At 41.8% G+C, this 20,433-nt stretch overlaps 1 protein-coding gene across 3 annotated transcripts in view; it reads right to left on the bottom strand.

Annotated features, from left to right (window-relative positions):
- Positions 1–12,857: 12,857 nt before the first annotated feature.
- The window catches only part of dna2 (DNA replication helicase/nuclease 2), an 89,340-nt gene continuing 81,764 nt past the window's right edge, over positions 12,858–20,433 (bottom strand). For 2 of the 3 annotated variants that reach the window (XM_059653196.1, XM_059653195.1), the window contains 2 exons: positions 19,369–19,554; positions 14,736–16,360 (listed from right to left, as the gene is read on the bottom strand). In XM_059653196.1, coding sequence (XP_059509179.1) covers positions 16,178–16,360; positions 19,369–19,554 — 369 coding nt within the window. In that variant the 3' untranslated portion in view covers positions 14,736–16,177. Of the gene's footprint in view, positions 16,361–19,368; positions 19,555–20,433 lie in introns of all 3 variants that reach the window. The other variant, XM_048551337.2, reaches the window with a different exon arrangement.

The raw sequence follows: 20,433 nt of genomic DNA on the forward strand, positions 1-20,433 counted from the left end.
TGTGGAACAGTCCCTCTTCCGCACCGACACAGGCCCCAAACCCCACCTCTTCCTCCGTTACATTGATGACTGTATCGGCGCCGCCTCTCGCTCCCCAGAGGAGCTGGAACAGTTCATCCACTTCACCAACACCTTCCAGCCCAACCTCAAGTTCACCTGGGCCATCTCCAACACATCCCTCACCTGCCTGGACCTCTCTGTCTCCATCTCAGGCAACCAGCTTGTAACTGATGTCCATTTCAAGCCCACCAACTCCCACAGCTATCTAGAATACACCTCCTCCCACCCACCCTCCTGCAAAAATACCATCCCTTATTCCCAATTCCTCCGCTTCCGCCGCATCTGCTCCCACAATGAGGCATTCCACTCCCGCACATCCCAGATGTCCAAGTTCTTCAAGGACTGCAGCTTTCCCCCCACAGTGGTCGAGAACGCCCTTGACCGTGTCTCCCGCATTTCCTGCAACACATCCCTCACACCCCGCCCCCGCCACAACTGCCCCAAGAGGATCCCCCTCGTTCTCACACACCACTCCACCAACCTCCGGATACAACGCATCATCCTCCGACACTTCCGCCATCTACAATCCAACCCCACCACCCAAGACATTTTTCTATTCCCACCCTTGTCTGCCTTCCGGAGAGACCACTCTCTCCATGACTCCCTTGTTTGCACCACACTGCCCTCCAACCCCACTACACCCGGCACCTTCCCCTGCAACCGCAGGAAGTACTACACTTGCCCCCACACCTCCTCCCTCACCCCCATCCCAGGCCCCAAGATGACTTTCCACATTAAGCAGAGGTTCACCTGCACATTTGCCAATGTGGTATACTGTATCCATTGTACCCGGTGTGGATTCCTCTACATTGGGGAAACCAAGTGGAGGTTTGCGGACCGCTTTGCAGAACACCTCCGCTCGGTTCGCAATAAACTGCCCCTCCCAGTCGTGAACCATTTTAACTCCCCCTCCCATTCTTTAGATGACATGTCCTTCATGGGCCTCCTGCAGTGCCACAATGATGCCACCCAAAGGTTGCAGGAACAGCAATTCATATTCCGCTTGGAAACCCTGCAGCCCAATGATATCAATGTGGACTTCACCAGCTTCAAAATCTCCCCTCTCCCCACTGCATCCCAAAACCAGCCCAGCCTGTCTCTGCTTCCCTAACCTGTTCTTCCTCTCACCTCAAGCCGCACCTCCATTTCTCCTACCTACTAACCTCATCCCACCTCCTTGACCTGTCCGTCTTCCCTGGACTGACCTATCCCCTCCCTACCTCCCAACCTGTACTCTCCTCTCTACCTATCTTCTTTTCTCTCCAACTTTGGTCCGCTTCCCCCTCTCTCCCTATTTATTCTAGAACCCTCTCCCCATCCCCCTCTCTGATGAAGTGTCTAGGCCCGAAACGTAGCTTTTGTGCTCCTGAGATGCTGCTTGGCCTGGTGTGTTCATCCAGCTTCACACCTTATTATCTCTGACATCGTTAATGTTGGAGATCTCTTGAGGAGGCCAAAATGGACCATCCACTTCTGTAGTTGTGGCTGAAGACTGTTACCGATACTTGAGCCATATCTTTTGCACTGACCTACTGCACTCCCTCATCATTAAGGATTGGTGCACTGGATGTCCACACATTTAGCTGATCTAAACACCATTTACCAATGGTAATTTGACCCATCACCGAACACATCTAAATCTGTACTGGTAGAAATGTTATTGATCTGAAATATTTTTCTTTTCTACAGATATCAGACCTGTTAAATGTTTTTAATATTTTGCTTTTATTTTTACACTTTAGCAACCTCTATATTTTGCACTCTGTATAAATCATGTTGGATTTGATTGTACTCTTCTCTACTATCTTAACCACTGCACAGTTTGGTGTTATCTGCACATGTACTGCCCGTACTCCCAAGATTTCCCATTTAAGTCGTTAATAAAAATTGTGAGGAGTAACGGTTTGGGAGCAATCCTTTGGGGAACAATGAGCAGTACATCTTCAAGCTGAACCACATCAGTTGCCCACGGTTACTTCGCTAAGGAATTGAAACTTATTTTGAGCCATCATTTAAATTTCTACTGAACATTGTAGGCCATTTAGCAGTTGAGCCTGCTAAATAGATCATGGCTGATCATCTAGAATCATACAGCGCAGAGTAGGCCCTTCAGCCTGTCAAGTCTGTACCAACACAAGAAATGCCTGATGTTTAACCTAATTCCATTTCCCAAAACTTGGCCCATGGCTTTAAATGTTGTGATGTACCAAGTGCTGATCCACATACTTTTTAAAGTCATCTTTCTCTGTGTAGAAAAGATTTTCCTCACATCCCTCCCCAAACCTCCTGCCCCTCACCTTGAACCTGTGTCTCCTCATGACTGACCCTTCAATGAAAGGGAACAGTTGCTCCTTATCAACTCTGTCTCTACCCTCAATCTTATACACCTCAACTAGATGTTCCTTTGCTCCAAAGAAAACTAACTAAGCCTCTCCACCCTTTCCTCATAAATGTTCCATTGCAGGTAGCAGTCTGGTGAATCTCCTCTGCATCCCCTCTAGTGCAATTACATTTTTCAAGTAACTGGCAATCAAAACTACATACAGTATTCTAGCTGTGGCCTCACCAAAGTTCTACACAACTCGAACATGACTTCCCTCCTTTTGTATTCTATCCCTCGATAATTTCTCAAGTGTCCCATGTGCCTTTTTCAGCACCCAACTAACATGCCCTTCTGCCTTCAGAAATCTATGGACAAACACTCAGGTCCGTTTTTTCAACAGAACTTCCTAGTACATAGAACATTACAGTGCAGTACAGGCCCTTCGGTCCACGCGTTATTCCATTCATTGAATGCTTTCTTGTCAAATTACTCCTTCCAAAGTATATCACCGCACACTTTTCAGGGTTAAATTCTATCTGCCACTTATCTGCCCATTTGAGCATCCCATTTATATTTTATTGTAGCCCAAGCAACCTCACTGTTGCTGATAATCTGAATTATCTTTGTGTCATCCACAAATTTAATAATCTAATGCCCCACTGTCATCTCTGTAATTTATGTAAATAATGAATAATAGTGGACCTAACGTATGCCATTGGACATTGGCTTCTAATCACCAAAGCTGCCTTCTGTTATCACCCTGTCTCCTATAGCTGAGCCAATTTTGAATCCACTTTATGAAATTACCTTGTCTCCCATATGCATTTGTCTTTTTGTTAAGTCTCCTATGTGGGATCTTCTCAAAGGCTTTGCTGAAATTCTTATAAAATACATCAACTGCACTACCATCGTCTACACACCTAGTCACCTCCTCAAAATAAATCAATCAAATTTATTAGCTATGATCTCCGTCTGACAAAGTCTTGTTGAGCATCCCTGATCAAGTCTTGCTCTTCCAAGTGGGGATAGATGCTGCCCTTCAGGATTTCTGCAAGTTTCCCTACCAATGACGTGAGACTTACTGATCTATAATTCTCTGGCTTATCTTGGTAACAATGTATAGGACAGTGCTAAGTCCACTTTTAGAAAACTACATTCAATTCTGGTCTCCCTGCGATAGGAAAGATATTACTAAACTTGAAAAGGTTTAGTAAAGATTTACATGAATGTTGCCAGGCTGGGAGGGTTTGAGCGAAAAGAGAAGCTGAATAGGCTGGGCCTTTTTTCCCTGGAGCAGCTGAGTGGTGACTTCATAGAATTTTACAAAATCATGAGGGGCGTGGCTGGGGTGAATAACCATGATCTTTTTCCCAGGGTGGGGGAGTCCAAAACTGGGGGGCGTAGGTTTAAGGCAAGCGGGAAAAGATTTAAAAGGAACCTGAGAGGCAACTTCTTTCACGCAGAGGGCGGTGCATGTATAGAACGAGCTGCCGGAGGTGGTGGTGCAGGCTGATAGAATTACAAAATTTGAAAGGCACCTGATGAGTACATGAACAGAAGGGTTTAGAGGGATAAGGGCCAAATGTGGGCAAATGGGACAAGTTCAGTTTAGGATATCTCGTCAGCATGGAGAAGTTGGACTGAAGGGTGTGTTTTTATAGTTATGACTCAATAAGACTTCTTAAATTAACAGCACTACATTAGATGTTCTCCAGTCCCCTACACGTCCCTCCTGGCCAGAGAGGAATTAAAAATTTGGGTCAATGCCCCTGCAATTTCCTCTCTCGCCTAGCACAGCAGCCTGGCACACAGCTCATCTGGATCTTAAGATCTGTTCACTTTAAGCTTGCCAACACACCTTTGCATTCTCTCCACTGGAGTTCCATAGTTTGATCCTTATTCTCTTGGATGAAGATGGATGTGTCGTATTCAGTCAACAGTTTATCAACTTCCTTGGGCTTCACTTACTGGTAATCCTCTTTGTCCTTCATGTGCCCTACCTTTCCTTGGTTATCCTCTTCCCATTGATACATAGAATATGTTTGAGATTTTCTTTATTTTTAACCAGAGTTTTCTCATATCCTTTCTTTGCCTTCCTTTCTTGAGGTTCACCTTGCACTGTCTGAGCTTCATTAATGCCTCTGCTGATTTGTCTCCCTTGCACCTGCTAAAAGCCTGCCTTTTCCTTCTCATCATATCCTGAGTAACAATGGTCATTTATTTTCAGCGTCATTCTCCTGCTATCTCCATCTCCCTCAATGCCAATAGTCTCCAGAAATCTGTTCTTCAAGGAGAACAGTCCCAACTCCCACACTGGAGTTCCTCTGCTGAGAAGTGGATGTGGAATAACATGAACAAACAAAATCAGGAACCAGAATATGGGGTCGGATCAGGTAAGTGTTAGTAATGACTGTGAATAGCAAATAAAGTAGCAGAGAAGAAATTAAAATGATCTAGTCACCTGTTGCAGAGAAAGAGAAAATATGCAGGTGGGTGATGGAGATGGAACACCTAGGAACAAGATGACAATGAAGGCCTAAGATAAGGTTTGATTTGATTTGATTTATTGTACTCACGTACCTACAGTAAAAAGATTTGTTTTCCAAGCAGTACAGGCAGATCACAGGGCACTTCAACAGAATGAGGCACAAAGCAAGATCAGCATTATTTGAAGTTAGGTTCATTCAGCAGTCTAATAAGCAGCAGGGATGAACCTGTTGGTGTGTGCTTTCAAGCTTCTATATCTCCTGCCTGAAGGAAGAGATTGAAGGAGAGCATTACTGGAGTGCGAGGGGTCTTTGATAATGTTGGCTGCTTACTGCAGCAATGGGAAGTGTAAGTGGAGGTAGAAGAATGTGATATGAGAATTAAACACATTGCAATTAAGTGAGGAATGCTTGACTGACATGATTGTGGCAATCCCAAATAAAACCGGAGAAGGCAGAAGAGAATTCAGTATAACTAAAGGACCAAATGGGAATAGTAGAAACTGAGGAACTTGTTAAAAATTTCATTTTTAACATTTCCATATCCATTTCATTCTCATTCATTTGTCATTCAACTGACTAATTCATCTAATTTCTTCCTGAAAATTTGCTTTTCTTTCATGCTGTGTAGTCACACAGCACAAGAGAGCGCCATTCAGCACAATGTGCCTTTCTGATCTGAAATCTCATTGGATTATAATTCGTTTATTCATTTTTACTATTTAAGACAGCAATCTATAAATATTGTGCTATTTTAGGGAACAGGGTGTTCCAATTGTTGCTACATTCGCTAGAAAAGATAATTGTTGTATTCAGTCTATAGATCAAGGATTATAGCAAGGTTTTCAATAGAAAATTGGGATTAATTCAAGGGTCAGTGCACAGAAGTTCAAAAGTTAATCAGTTTTAGAGTTAGTTAAAAAGAGCAGACTACAGGAAAATTGTCCCTTTGCACTGTGCTGCTGTTGGGTGGCTGGAGGTCACTAGCTTTCTGTTGTTGAGGTTCAGACAGAAATCTCAGGAGCAGCTTATAGTTCCATGTAGTCAGAACACACAAACATCCTGGAAGTCAGTAGGTATAGCTAAATATTGGTGTTTGGACTCATGAAAAGACTTAGGAGCTGTTGGGGCAAAGAAGATGTCTGCAAGCACTTGAAATTTCACTGTGGCTGACAGTAGTGGGTAAGGGAAGCCCTCAAACATTATTTGTTTGGTGCAGTTGAGAAACATTAGAACTCAGAGAAGTTCAGTAGTTATACCAGTTTGGCAAAGTTAGCTGAACATAGTTCTATTAGTTTTTAAATAGTTATGGAAAAAGATATGCCTTACATAAAAGTTAAAGTTCTTAATTGGAATAAGGCAAATTTTTAATGGTATAAGACAAAAACTTTCAAAAGTTGATTGAGTACACTGTTTACAGGTAAAGAGATGACTGACAAGTGGGAGGCTTTCAAAAGTGTGATAACAAGAGTTTAAGAGGCATTACATTCCTAGTAGAGTTAAAGCTGAGACTGGTAAGTTTAGGGAACAATGGATGAAGGGATTGAAGTTCTACTCAAGAATAAAAAAGACAACTGAGATCAAATGAAGCTCTTGAAGAGTATAAACAGCATTCTTAAGAGGGATATCAGGAAAGCAAAGAGGGGATATGTGATAGCCTTAACAGATAAGGTTAAGCATAATCCAGAGAGATTCTGCAAGTACATTAGGAGGAAAAGATCAACTAGAGGGAGAGTAGAGCCCTTTAGAGATCAACCAGGTTGTCTTCATCGTGGAGTCATATAGCATGGAAACAAACCCTTCGGTCCAACCAGTTCATACCAAACTAAACTAGTTCCACCTGCCTGCTCCTGGCCCACATCCCTCCAAACATTTTCTATTCATGTAGTTATCCATATGTCTTTTAAATTTCATAAGAATGCCCACACCATCAGTTCCTCTTGCCATGTCACACGCAATCCATCCTCTATAAAGGATTTGCCCCCTTTTTTAAAATTCTCTCTTCTCACCTTAAAAATGTGATCCGTTGTCTTGAACGACCTTATTCTGGAGAAAAGACAATTATGAATAACTATCTATACCCCTCATTATTTTATAAACTTCTATAAGGGTCTCCTCTCAACCTCCCGCTTTGTCATGTAAATGTACCAACCTATTCAGCCCTTTCTTCATAACTCAAACCTGAACCGCAGGAGATGAGAGATCTTACAAGAATATTTTGCATCAGTTCTTACTGTGGAGAAAGAAATGAAGGGTGGAGTACTTGGGGAAATAAATATTGATGTTTCAAAAGCAGTTCACATTACAGAGGAGGAAGTATATGCGGTCTTTGAAAACAGAAAGGTGAATAAATCTCCAGGACCCTGATAAAGTGTATCCCAGGATGTTGTGGAAAATCATGGAGGAAATTGCAGAGCCCCTAAGAAGTATTTGTACCATCTCTAACCACAATTGAGGTGTCAGAGGACTGGAAGATGGCTAATGTTGGGCCTTTATTTAAGCAAGTCTGTAAGGAGAAGCCTGGGAACTATAGATTTGAGAGTCTGATATCGGTGGTGGGCAAGTTATTGGAGGTGATTTTTAAAGATATGATTTATACATTTGGAGAGACAAGGAATGATTAGAAATAGTCAACACGGTTTTGTGCCAAGGAAACCATACATCTCGAACATGATTGAGTTTTTTTGAGCAGGTAACCAAGATGATTGAAGTGGGCAGAGTGGATGTTGTTTACTTGGATTTTAGTAAAGCCTTTGATGAAGTTCTGAATGATGGACTAATTAATTAAGTTAGATTATATGGGATTCAGGGTGACCTTGCCAATTTGATTATAAAATAGGCCTTACGGTAGGAAACAAAGATTGATGACGGAGACCTGCCGGCCCGACCAGTCCCCCTCCACCGACACCCTCATCCACCTCGCCGAACTTGTCCTCACCCTCAACAACTTCTCTTTCGATTCCTCCCACTTCCTACAGACTAAGGGGGTGGCCATGGGCACCCGCGTGGGCCCCAGCTATGCCTGCCTCTTTGTAGGTTACGTGGAACAGTCCCTCTTCCGCACCTACCCAGGCCCCAAATCCCACCTCTTCCTCCGTTACATTGATGACTGTATAGGCGCCGCCTCTCGCTCCCCAGAGGAGCTCGAACAGTTCATCCACCTTCCACCCCAACCTTCAGTTCACCTGGGCCATCTCCAGCACATCCCTCACCTTCCTGGATCTCTCAGTCTCCATCTCAGGCAACCAGCTTGTAACTGATGTCCATTTCAAGCCCACCGACTCCCACAGCTACCTAGAATACACCTCCTCCCACCCACCCTCCTGCAAAAATTCCATCCCCTATTCCCAATTCCTCCGCCCCCACGATAAGACATTCCACTCCCGCACATCCCAGATGTCCAAGTTCTTCCAGGACTGCAACTTTCCCCCCCCAGTGGTCGAGAACGCCCTTGACCGCGTCTCACACATTTCCCGCAACAAATCCCTCACACCCCGCCCCCGCCACAACCGCCCAAAGAGGATCCCCCTCGTTCTCACACACCACCCCACCAACCTCCGGATACAACGCATCATCCTCCGACACTTCCGCCATCTACAATCCGACCCCACCACCCAAGACATTTTTCCATCCCCACCCCTGTCTGCTTTCCGGAGAGACCACTCTCTCCGTGACTCCCTTGTTCACTCCACACTGCCCTCCAACCCCACCACCCCGGCACCTTCCCCTGCAACCGCAGGAAATGCTACACTTGCCCCCACACCTCGTCCCTCACCCCTATCCCAGGCCCCAAGATGACTTTCCACATTAAGCAGAGGTTCACCTGCACATCTGCCAATGTGGTATACTGCATCCACTGTACCCGGTGTGGCTTCCTCTACATTGGGGAAACCAAGCGGAGGCTTGGGGACCGCTTTGCAGAACACCTCTGCTCAGTTCACAATAAACAACTGCACCTCCCAGTCGCCAACCATTTCCACTCCCCCTCCCATTCTTTAGATGACATGTCCATCATGGGCCTCCTGCAGTGCCACAATGATGCCACCCGAAGGTTGCAGGAACAGCAACTCATATTCCGCTTGGGAACCCTGCAGCCCAATGGTATCAATGTGGACTTCACCAGCTTCAAAATCTCCCCTTCCCCCACCGCATCCCAAAACCAGCCCAGTTCATCCCCTCCCCCCACTGCACCACACAACCAGCCCAGCTCTTCCCCTCCACCCACTGCATCCCAAAACCAGTCCAACCTGTCTCTGCCTCCCTAACCTGCTCTTCCTCTCACCCATCCCTTCCTCCCACCCCAAGCCGCACCTCCATCTCCTACGTACTAACCTCATCCCACCTCCTTGACCCGTCCATCTTCCCTGGACTGACCTATCCCCTCCCTACCTCCCCACCTATACTCTCCTCTCCACCTATCTTCTTTTCTCTCCATCTTTGGTCCGCCTCCCCCTCTCTCCCTATTTATTCAAGAACCCTCACCCCATCCCCCTCTCTGATGAAGGGTCTAGGCCCGAAACGTCAGCTTTTGTGCTCCTGAGCCTGCTGTGTTCATCCAGCCTCACATTTCATTATCTTGGAATTCTCCAGCATCTGCAGTTCCCATATCATCGATGACGGAGAGTTGTTTTTCAGACTGAAGCCCTGTGACCAATAGTGTTTGACCGTGATTGCTATTACATTCACTTTTCTTTCTCATTTATATAAATGATTTGAATGAGACTATATTACACCAAAATTGATGGTGTACTGGACAGTGAAGAGGTTATCTTCAATAAGATTACAGAGATTTTGATCAATTAGGGCAACGGGCTGATGAGTGGCAAATCAAGTTCAATTTGGATAAATGCAATGCACTGCATTTTGGAAAAGCACACAAGGACTGGACTTGTACAATTAATGGAAGGGTCGTAGGTAGCGTTGTCAAACAGAGACCTAGGGGTTCAGGAACATAATTCTTTGAAATTTGCATCACGGGTAAAGAGTGCTTAAAATGAGTTTAGCATATGCCTTTATTGCTCAGACCTTTGAATATAAGAGTTGAGACGTTATGTAGACGTTGTACAGGACATTGGTGAGGCCTCTTCTGGAGTACTGCATGCAGTTCTGGTCATCCTGCTATAGGAAGGATATTATTAAGCTAGTGAGGGTTCTGAAAAGATTTAGCAGGATGTTGCCAGGAATAGAGCGTTTGAGTTGTAAGGAGAAGTTGGATAGGCTGGGACTTCTTTCACTGGAGCGTAGGAGGCTGAGGGGTGACCCTATAGAGGTTTATAAAATCATGAGAGGCATAGATAAGGTTAACAAAAAAAGGTCTTTTCTCCCAAGGTGGGGGGAGTTCAAATCTCGGAGGCATTTTTTTTTAAAAAAGGCAAGAGGAGAAAGATTTAGAAAGGACATGAGAGGCAGTCTTTTGTTTTTTTACACAGAATAGTTAGTGTGTGGAATGAACTACCAAGGGAAATGATAGAGAAAGGTACACTTACAACATTTAAAATACATTTGATTAAGTGCATAAATAGGAAAGGTTTGGATGAACATGGGTCAAATGCAGGCAAGTGGGACTAGTTTAGTTTCACTAGTTTAGTTTCGGAACACGTCGACATGGCCTAATTGGACTGAAGGATTTTTTTATTTACATGCTATATGATTCAGTTGGAATTATGCCTATCAGTAAGCAGTGGAGCATAGTGCCGGGGAAAAAAACAGTGAACCATGGGACTTGAGCTGTAGTTGAGGCAGTCCATGATGGAATGGCTTTTGAGGAACTTCTGAAACTGGGTGCTTTAAAAAAAAAGCTTTGGAATTCCATATATAAGATTTGGCAACTGTATCATGAATGTATGGAAGGGGAAGTTATGAGAAATCCACAGGACCAATCTTGACCACATTTCTTATTTGATGTGTTCTGTGGGGTGTTTGACCAAGTTAGTCTGTTACCCTTATTTACCTCATTAATTCTGGGTGTTAGAATATAAACTGCATTCTTATGTTAGATTGTTTTACTTTTCTCACTTTGCATTGTAAAATCTATTTTTGTTCGCTCAAAACCATGGAATGTTATAGTTTTTTTTGCTTGGCAAGTATCTGATTTCAAATGTTCTCAATTTTAAAAAAGCATCACCTGCCAGGTTGTAATAGGAATTCGTAGCCTGGCCCAGAATTATAACACATTAAGTGCTTAAGTCCACCTTTATTTCTTTATTTTTCAACATAATATTAAGAATGACTGTAATATTACAACTTTTGATTTTTGTTTAAACACTGAGTGACTGTAATGTTTAACTTTTAACTTTATTCCTTATTTCTTTCTCCCTTGTTCTTAAGTTTTTGTACCTAGATACTTGTAACTAACAACTGTGTGGCAACAACTTTTCACTATACTCCTGTACTTTTATTCTTGAGTACACGTGACAGTAGTGTAAATCAAACCTATATCTATTATTAACTATGGCCTCAAATATTCTATGCCATCATTATCAACTCCCAGTTCCAGACGTCTGCTGTACAAAACAGTACAACCAATGGGAAAAGTGTAATGGGACACACTGTGAGGTATGTTGCTCCAGCAAATTCTAGGTGATCCAAATCAACAGAATAGATATGAAGCTCTCTTTCATGGGGGTGGAGGCCAGAAGTATAGTGAAGGAGCAAAGGTTCAAGCAGAATGGGGAGGCAGGTAGGAGGTAAATTTGGAAGCAGAGTAAAGGAGACAATAGAAAGTTTACAACACAGAATAAGGATATTTTATCTGTTACATCTGCTGGCTATTTGCAGGAGCATTTCATTCGATATTCCCCTGCCTTCACAGCTAGTCCTGTACATTTTAGATAATAATCCAGCTCCCTTGACTGCATGGGACCCACCTCCACTACATTCTCAGGTAATGGCAATGCATTCAAAATCCTCACTGCATAAAAAAGTTTTACCTATGTTGCCATTGCAGCTTTTACCTTAAATGTATGCAATCTGGTTTTTTGATTTTTCTATTACTGAGAACAGTTTCTCCTTTGATACTCTGTCTAGTCTCAAGACACTCAAATTTCTGTCCTTCGAGCATGACAGTTCCAGCTTTCCCAGTTTATATAGCTGAAGTTCCCATCCCTATAATCATTCTCATGAAACTTGACTGTAGCTGTTTAGTACCTTCACATCCCTTCTAAAGCATGGCATTGAAAACTAAACTCAATGCTCTAGTTAAGATCAGTGTTCTATACGGATTTATGAGGTCCTTGCTTTTGTACTGTATTCTCTGCTTAAAGCTGAGCATACTGTGTTTTCTGCCCTGCCATGGTCAATTACTTATACCACAAACGCTTTATTAACCAGCAACTTCAATAACAAGAAGTGTGTCAGTTGATCAAGAGTGTGACAATACTGTGGCTTCAAGAGATTTATTTTTGTCCTTTTTTTGTAAAGAACAGTTTTAAGAGAGAGCTGCTGAGAAGCTCATTGAAAACTGTTAAAGTAAACAGTTTGCAAAACTTTGGGCTCTTATTCAAAAGCAGGGACAATAGATGCAGCCTGAATGGACTGGTCAACATCTCAACAAGGAGTTTTAATTTCTTAGATTTTTAGTAGCAGTTGTTGCTGTGTCTGTTAGTGTACTACCCCTCTTCCTGCTGTACTCTGAGTTCTATTGATGTTTTTCTTCCTGGGCTACTCATATGGTTTTCTGATTTTGCCTTTTTCCGCGTGTATGTTTATAGTTATTATATTGGAACAGTTAATAATAATTACAGAATCGATTATTCTGTTAAGTTTTCCAATGGATCCAATTATTTTCTCTGTTGTATTTTAACTAGAATGTATGAATAAATTGTGTTTTGCTTACCATCAAGTAATTTGACCAATTCAGTTGCATCTGGAATGCAGAACCTTACACCTGCCTTTAAAATAAGAAGCATTTAGGGTCTAGATTATCTTCTTAATATATTTTAAGGGAGTCCACATAATCAACGTAAAAACACACACCAAGTAACAGAAACTTTATGCAGGGGGTATATGCAGACATTTTTATTTACAGCATAAATCACTTATAATGATGTAACTATGCCTTAAATAAAACTTATTGATAGGGAGCCTTCTCAATTGCACCCTTGGCCAACTACTCAGATATAACAATAATATCGTAAACTTCCAGTATTTCAGAGTATAATTTTTGTCGGTTTGTCAAGAGTCCTGGTTCAAACAAAATTTGCTGTACACAGAAGTTACTGTTACTACATTCCCTTTAAAACTATATCATCTCTCTGCATTTGTCCTAGAAAAGTAAATCAGTGACACTTCTTTGCATTAAACTTCACCGGCTATAATGATTCCACAAAAAAAAATTCACATTCTGGTTCAAGAAAAATATCATTACACTGTTTTCTGTCAGTAAACCAATTCTATATCCATGCCTTTTATTCTATGAGTGTTACATTCTCTGATAAAACAATCAAATGGTACTTTATCAAATGCCTTTTGGAATCAACTGAATTATTGTCAGCAAACTTTTATGTTACTTCTTAAAAACACTGAAGTAAATTAAGCATGATACCATACAAATTCAAACTGACTTTATGTAATTAATTCATTTGTCCCAATTAATCATTTCTAGAAGTTTCCTCACCAAAGTTAAACAGTTGGCCTACAGTTGCTGTTCTTTTACACTTTCTTTTCAAACTAGGGTATAATAGGTAAAATTTTACTGTCTTCTGGCATCAAATACTTGAAGATTATAACTAGTGGAAAGTGACAGCTATTTTTGCATATGCGTTCTCCAGCATGTGCCCGAACTGACTGTAATTTTATAGTTTCTACAGTTACAGTCTTGTCTGGCAACATTTTAATTCCTATTTATCTGTCTGATCCATTCTTACCCCATTGGCTTTCCTTCCCGTTAATTATTCTTTGTCTGGATTGTTCTTTGTCCTTTTCCATAGCTAGCTAAAATTTTACGATACTGTAATCATTGATCCCTAAAAGGTCCCCCTTCTCAGTCACAGGACAAAATCAGTGTTTCAATGTAAAAATGAAAATGTCTGTTTTGGTTAATTTTTGTAAACTTTATTGAAATTGTTGCGCAGCTACAAGTATGTATTAAAATAGGTACACCAGGTTAATGTGCTGGAAACTCTATAATGGTAATCACTTCCCAACTGGTCCAGGAAGTCTCAACAATCTTAAATGATATAAGCAGCAGCCCAGGGTATCAGAAATAGCATTCTACCAGATCATCAGTACATAAGCACATAGCAACCCATTCTGGTGTACCACAAAATTTTCTACACTACAGTGAACATACAGCTCCCCATTCCTCCTCCATCCCTGCAGCTATCCCTTAAATGGCAAGGATTTAATTCACCAATGTCCATAAGCCAATAAATGAAAGTGCTGCAATAAATGAGAAATAAAATGGTTCAGTTGTGCACATCAAAGCCATGAAAAGGCAAATTGAGATGCTGAGTTTGGATATACATTGACTAAATGAAATCTGCACTGACTTTACAATCTCTTTTAAGATCTGGAAGTTAACAACCAATATCCCTCATCTTGGCAACAGGATACCAGAAATACTTCCAAATCTTTCACAGTGTTACAATAATGTATATGTTGGGTATTACACATTAATATGATGTGATGCAGTGTCATACATTAATAGAGTTTGAGTAGTTGAGTTGGTGCGACATAATTTTGAGCTTATGTCCACCTAATTTAGAAATTGGTAGTTGAGGGAATTCAAACTTCTTCAGAATTAACTAAACAATGTGAGGAATTTCTAATCAATTAGTTTAGGTTCATATTTAGAGGCAGTAGATCCACCTGAATGACAGGCATAGGTCAGTCTAGCTTGGCAGTGCTTATCCAGGAGGTAGATAGAGGTTCAGTTATGATTCAAGTATATCCCTTTCATAGGCACACAACACTAAACAGCAGTTCTGCCCACATTCACATTTTTCAGGAAGACAAATGCACATGCTTTGCAACAAAGACTGTATGTGCTGCAGCAGGTAGGTCAATGATGTGAAGGTAGTTAAGGAAAACCTCTGTGCTATACAGTGATTGAAGTCCACAGAATCACCCAGCTATGAGTGAAATCAGTAACCAGTGATGACTAAGGCTACCAGCGCAGAAAGATAATCAAACATTAGAAGGATGCTCAGGCTTTCCCATACAATCCTATACACTTGCATTAACAATCCACCAAGGAGACACGATCAACTCACAGCATAGCATTCTGTCAGCATTCCTAGTGGGGTCTTAGCACCTCACAAAGGGACTTGAGAAAGTGATAAGATGGAGGTTTAAGGTTGTTATTTGTGAATTTCTTATTGAACAAAAACAAAAACTTAGCAAAAAGTAACCTCACTCAGCACTTCATACTGAAGAAATACTATGCTCAGACTTGCTTAAGGAAGGGGCATGGCTGCTACTCTCAAACCCATGTGCAGGACAACCCAATACCTACACCCATCCACAGGACAGAACAATGTCTAGCCTCATCCAGTCCAGACAATACAGACATGCAGCAGCTCCAATATAACATGGGAGAGACCTAGTACATTCAGAAAGGAAAAACAAACTACAGGAAGATGCAGAATGAAATAGAAAAATAAAGAGTAAGTTATGGTCTCGATACACAATTTCATGAAAATGGAAATGAGCTACTAACAGTCACCAACATTTTAGAATTTGTGAATAGGGGCAAACAGTGAAGAACAAAGTCTATACAAGTCAATAGTTTGACCAGTTAGAGGACAGTATCATTTTAAATGCACCAATACAGAAAATGTATTAAAATGTAGTGCAAATTCATCAGGACAACAGCAAGGATTAAAGGATAGCTAGGTGGAGAGAAACAGGAGTTGTTTCCACAGGAGCAGAGAAAGTCACAAGCAGATATCTAGAGGGTAGCTGCACCTCCCATGACACAGGCACAGCATTTTATTTCATGTACCAACAACTTCTATCACTTTCACAAAGCACTGTGGATGCTGAAGATCTGAAACAAAAACAAATTACTTAAGAAACTTGGCAGGTCTTGCAGCATCTGTGGACAGAAAGCAAAGTTAACATTTCATGTCCAGTGACCATTTGTTAGACGCTGCCTAGACTGCTAAGTTTCTCCATAAATTTTTGTTTAAATTTCTATTACTTGTCTGGCTGAAATTGCCAATTAATGGGCAAGATCCCCATGGGCAAGGGGAATTAAACGGCACATTAGATTACACAGAGACACTTACTGTCCGAAACAGGCGACTCTCATCAATCTCAGTTGTACCTCAGCCCAATTCCCAGTACTTAATCTGACTTTATACATCCTTTATTCAATAAATACATTATCACTTGTAAAGGATATCATTTGTTCAGTCTTCAAGTGATCAAATAATTTTTTAAAAGAAGCATATTGGCACAGCGTCGACATACATCCCAACATTATCAATTTGTGCTTGGGGCGAGTCAGTGCTACATTGAGTCTTCGCCAGTCCTTCAGTAACTCCCCAAGCTGTCAAAGAAAATCCAGTGCAGTTATTGTCGTTATCTATAATACCCACATTTGATGTGAAGATTCCACAGAGGTGTTCGCAAGTCAAGCAATTTCAAGGTTTGTGTTTCATTCTTAATCATATTTTGAATTATCAGACTAATTTTGTCATTCCCTTCCCCAAGACTTGTTCAGATTTTCAAAAACTTCACAGACATATCCCCTGATCACCATCTTCTGTTGGGTTGCTGTGAGCAATTTCAAATTCTAGCCCTGGGTACAAAGATGGAATGTTACATCAGTTTGATAGGGTGAAGAAAATGAGGTTTTTTGTCAAGTACGTCTCTTAATTCTAACCAGCAGCTAACACCACTCAGCTCTGAATATAGAAACAGGGATGTCTTGCTGCAAATGTATAGGGCTTTGATGAGACCACTCGGAATAGTGTTGTGCAGTAGAACACAGAAGTAGTGTTGAAGCACGGTGTTTGGCCCATCAAGTCCACACCCACCCTCCAAAGAGCATCCCACCCAGAGCGACCCTGGCCCCACGGACATTCCTGGGCACTATGGCCAATCTACCTAACCTGCACATCTTCGGACTGTGGGAGTAAACCAAAGCATCTGGAGGAAAATCCACACAGGCACTGAGGGTGGAATTGAACCCAGGTACCTGGCTATGAGACAGCAGTGCTAATCACTGAGCCACCATGCTGTTATTGGAAGAAGGGTGTTTTGACCATGGAAGAAGTGCAACCTAGGTTTACCAGACTCATTCCTGGGATGGCAGGACTGACACATGAACAGAGATTGGGTCATTAAGATTATATTCACTGAAGTTTAGAAGAATTAGTCTGGGAATCTCATAAAAACCTATAAAATTGTAAGTGGACTAGACAGAGTAAACACATGGAGGATGTTCTCAATGACCATGGAATCCAGAACTAAGTGGTCATGGTCAAAGAATACAGGGTTGGCCATTTAGGAAGAAAAGGAGAAATTCCTTCACCCAAAAAGTGATGAGCCTGTGCAATCGAGGCTAAAACACTGAATGCTCTCAAGAGGGAGATACATACAGTTGTTAGGGCTAAAGAGATCAAACTGAGTAGGATGATCAGAATTGTGGAGCAGGTTTGAATAGTCTTATTCCTGTTCATATTTTCTGTCTCTGTTGATATCTCCACTTCTAGTCTTTCTCAATCTGATTTTTTTTTTTCACTTTTTCTCCCAATCTTAACTCCCAATTACTGAGAGATAGTAGGAACTGCCAATGCTGGAGAATCTGAGGTAACAAGGTGTAGAGCTGGATGAACACAGCAGGAAAGCTGACATTGCGAGTCTGGACCCTTTTTCTGAAGAGTCCAGATCCGAAACGTCAGCTTTCCTGCTCCTCTGATGCGGCTTGGCCTGCTGTGTTCATCCAAATGTACACCTTGTTATCCCAATTACTGAGGTTTGGTTTCCTGTTCCATGTCTCTTTTCACAAAGTATTAACTTACTCGCTAGCGCTGCTCAAACGCGTAATGGTTTAATGGCATTTATTAGAGAAGAAAAGCTTAATTGATGGACAATATCTTCTCTAAACCTGCCTTATCTTCCTGACTGAAAAATTGGTGGTAAGGCAAGTGGTAAAGATGGCAGAGTCTCCGAAGGAACAAAGACAGGTTAACAAAGTGGGCAAAAAACTTGGTAGATGGAAAATAATGGGGGAAAATGTGAGGTCACGTACGTTGGCAGGAAGACTGGAAAAGCTAAATATTATTTAAATGGAGAAAGACTGCAGAACGCTAGGACAGAAAGATTTGGAAGTCTTGAAGCATAAATCACAAAAAGCTAGCATTCAAGTTCATCCAGTAATGTGAAGTCAATTGGAATGTTGGCTTTTATTTCAAAGCAAATGGAGTATAAAGGTAGGAGGTACCAATGAAGAAAGGATACCATACTGGAATACTGTGAACAGTTTTGAATCTCTGATCCAAGGAAAGATATACAGGCATTGGAGAAAATCCAGAGAAGGTTCAATAGGCTGATACTGGGTTACAGAGGCACTGCCTTAGGAGGAAATGCCAAGTAGGTTGAACCTGTACTAACTGGAATTTGGAAGACTGGGAGGCAACCTTATTGAGATACAAAAAGCTCAAAAGGACTTGAACAGGTAAATGTAGACAGGTTGTTTTTCCATGTGGGCAAATCTAAGACATGAGGTAATAATCCCTCAAAACAGGGTTGCACATTTAAGACGGAGACAGAATTTCTTCTCTCAAAGGGTAGTGAACGTGTGGAATTCTTTCGAGCAGAGGGTTACCAAGCCCAGAGCATTACGTATATTCAAAATAGAGACTGATTGCTAATCAGTAAGAGAATCAATGGCTATTGGGAAAAGGCAGAAGAGTTGAGAGTCATCAGATCAGCCATTATCTCATTGAATGGCAGAGCAGATTTGATGGGTTGACTGGCCAATTTCTGCCAACTACATCTCATGGTCTTAATCCTTTAAATCTTGTTTTTCTTTCTCAACAATTCTGTGTTTAATCTCTTTTGAGCTCTCTACTGTTCTCATGATGTCCAGCAGCCGCCTCTTTCCCATATATTCTTAATGGGCAAAGTAAGGACCCCAACTGTCTCATATTTTCTTGCAGCTTTACTATTTCGTAATTCACCTCACTTTGTTTCTCTTGCTATGTAGGCTCTGACCACACGCCTCGACTTAAAACAATTTCCCACAGCTGTAAACACCCTAATTATGATTCATCTCATCATCAAGCATCCTTTAAAATCTGGGAACCATTTCCATTCCATTCCAATATAAGCAGCCTAACTGGAAGTTGACAGATCATCAAACTAACAGCCCATAATACACGGTTCAGCACACTTTTAATAATTAAAATTATAGATGATTTTCACGTGGGTTCTAATTTAACAGTGGTGTATATTAGAAATAGATTTAGCTCTCTTGATTTACCATCCTCCTACTGAATTATACCGTAGGCTTATAGCATTGTTTTAAATACACATTAACACATCACTTACCTTTCCCTCACTGTTACTTCTAACAAAGGATACAATAATCACACTTTTGTCTCTCCCCTGGTACTTGTCCACTGTATTGACCTCAACAGCACTGAAGGCTTTTTCCCGCTTCAACACAGCAGAGATAGCTTTAAGTTGTTGTCTATAAGGTGCAATAATCCCAATGTTACAGGGCTTGCAGCCAACCTATGCACAAAACAAAAGTTCAAGAGTCTGGGTCAGCCATTTAGACATGATCCACAGCTTCCTTTCCACTTGAGGAAACCTGCCTCCTTTATTGCAGTGTTGGGAGACCATTAGGAAGGGAGTTCTAAATTTTGAACAGTTGACAGAAAAGGAACAATCTAATTCCATGATAGGATGGTGGGTGACTTGGAGGGGAACTTGCAGGTGTTCGTATTCCCTGCATCTGTTCGTCTGTCCTTCAAAATGGTAGAAATCAGGGGTTTAGATGGTGCTGTTGAAAGAGCTTTGATGAGTTACGCTACATCAGTGGTGGAAGGAGTGAATGTTCAAATGTGGAGGATAGGATGTTAATCAAGCAGATTGCTTTGTTGGTGTCAGGCTCGAGTGTTATTGGAGCTGCACTCAGCCATTCATCACATTCCTGAGTTGTGCCTTGTAGTTGATGGCCAAAACTTTGAGACCGGAGCTAAGTTATGTGCTGCAGAATTTCCTGCCTCTGATCTGCTCTTGCAGCAAAATTACATATATGCATTTGATAAGGTTCCCCACGGCAGGCTCATTCATAAAGTCAGGAGGTATGGGATACAGGATGATTTGGCTGTCTGAATTCAGAATTGGTTGGCCGACAGGAGGCAGAGAGTGGTTGTAGATGGTAAGTATTCTGCCTGGAGGTCAGTGCTAAGTGGTGTCCCACAGGGCTCTGTTCTTGGGCCTCGGCTCTTTGTAGTTTTTATAAATGACTTGGATGAGGAGGTTGAGGGGTGGGTTAGTATGTTTGCTGGTGACACAAAGGTTGGAGGTGCCGTTGATAGTATCGATGGCTATTGAAGGCTTCAGCGAAACATTGACAGTATGCAGAGCTGGGCTGAGAAATGGCAG

The sequence above is a fragment of the Stegostoma tigrinum genome, chromosome 20, assembly GCF_030684315.1.
Source record: "Stegostoma tigrinum isolate sSteTig4 chromosome 20, sSteTig4.hap1, whole genome shotgun sequence".
Taxonomy (NCBI): Eukaryota; Metazoa; Chordata; class Chondrichthyes; order Orectolobiformes; family Stegostomatidae; genus Stegostoma; species Stegostoma tigrinum.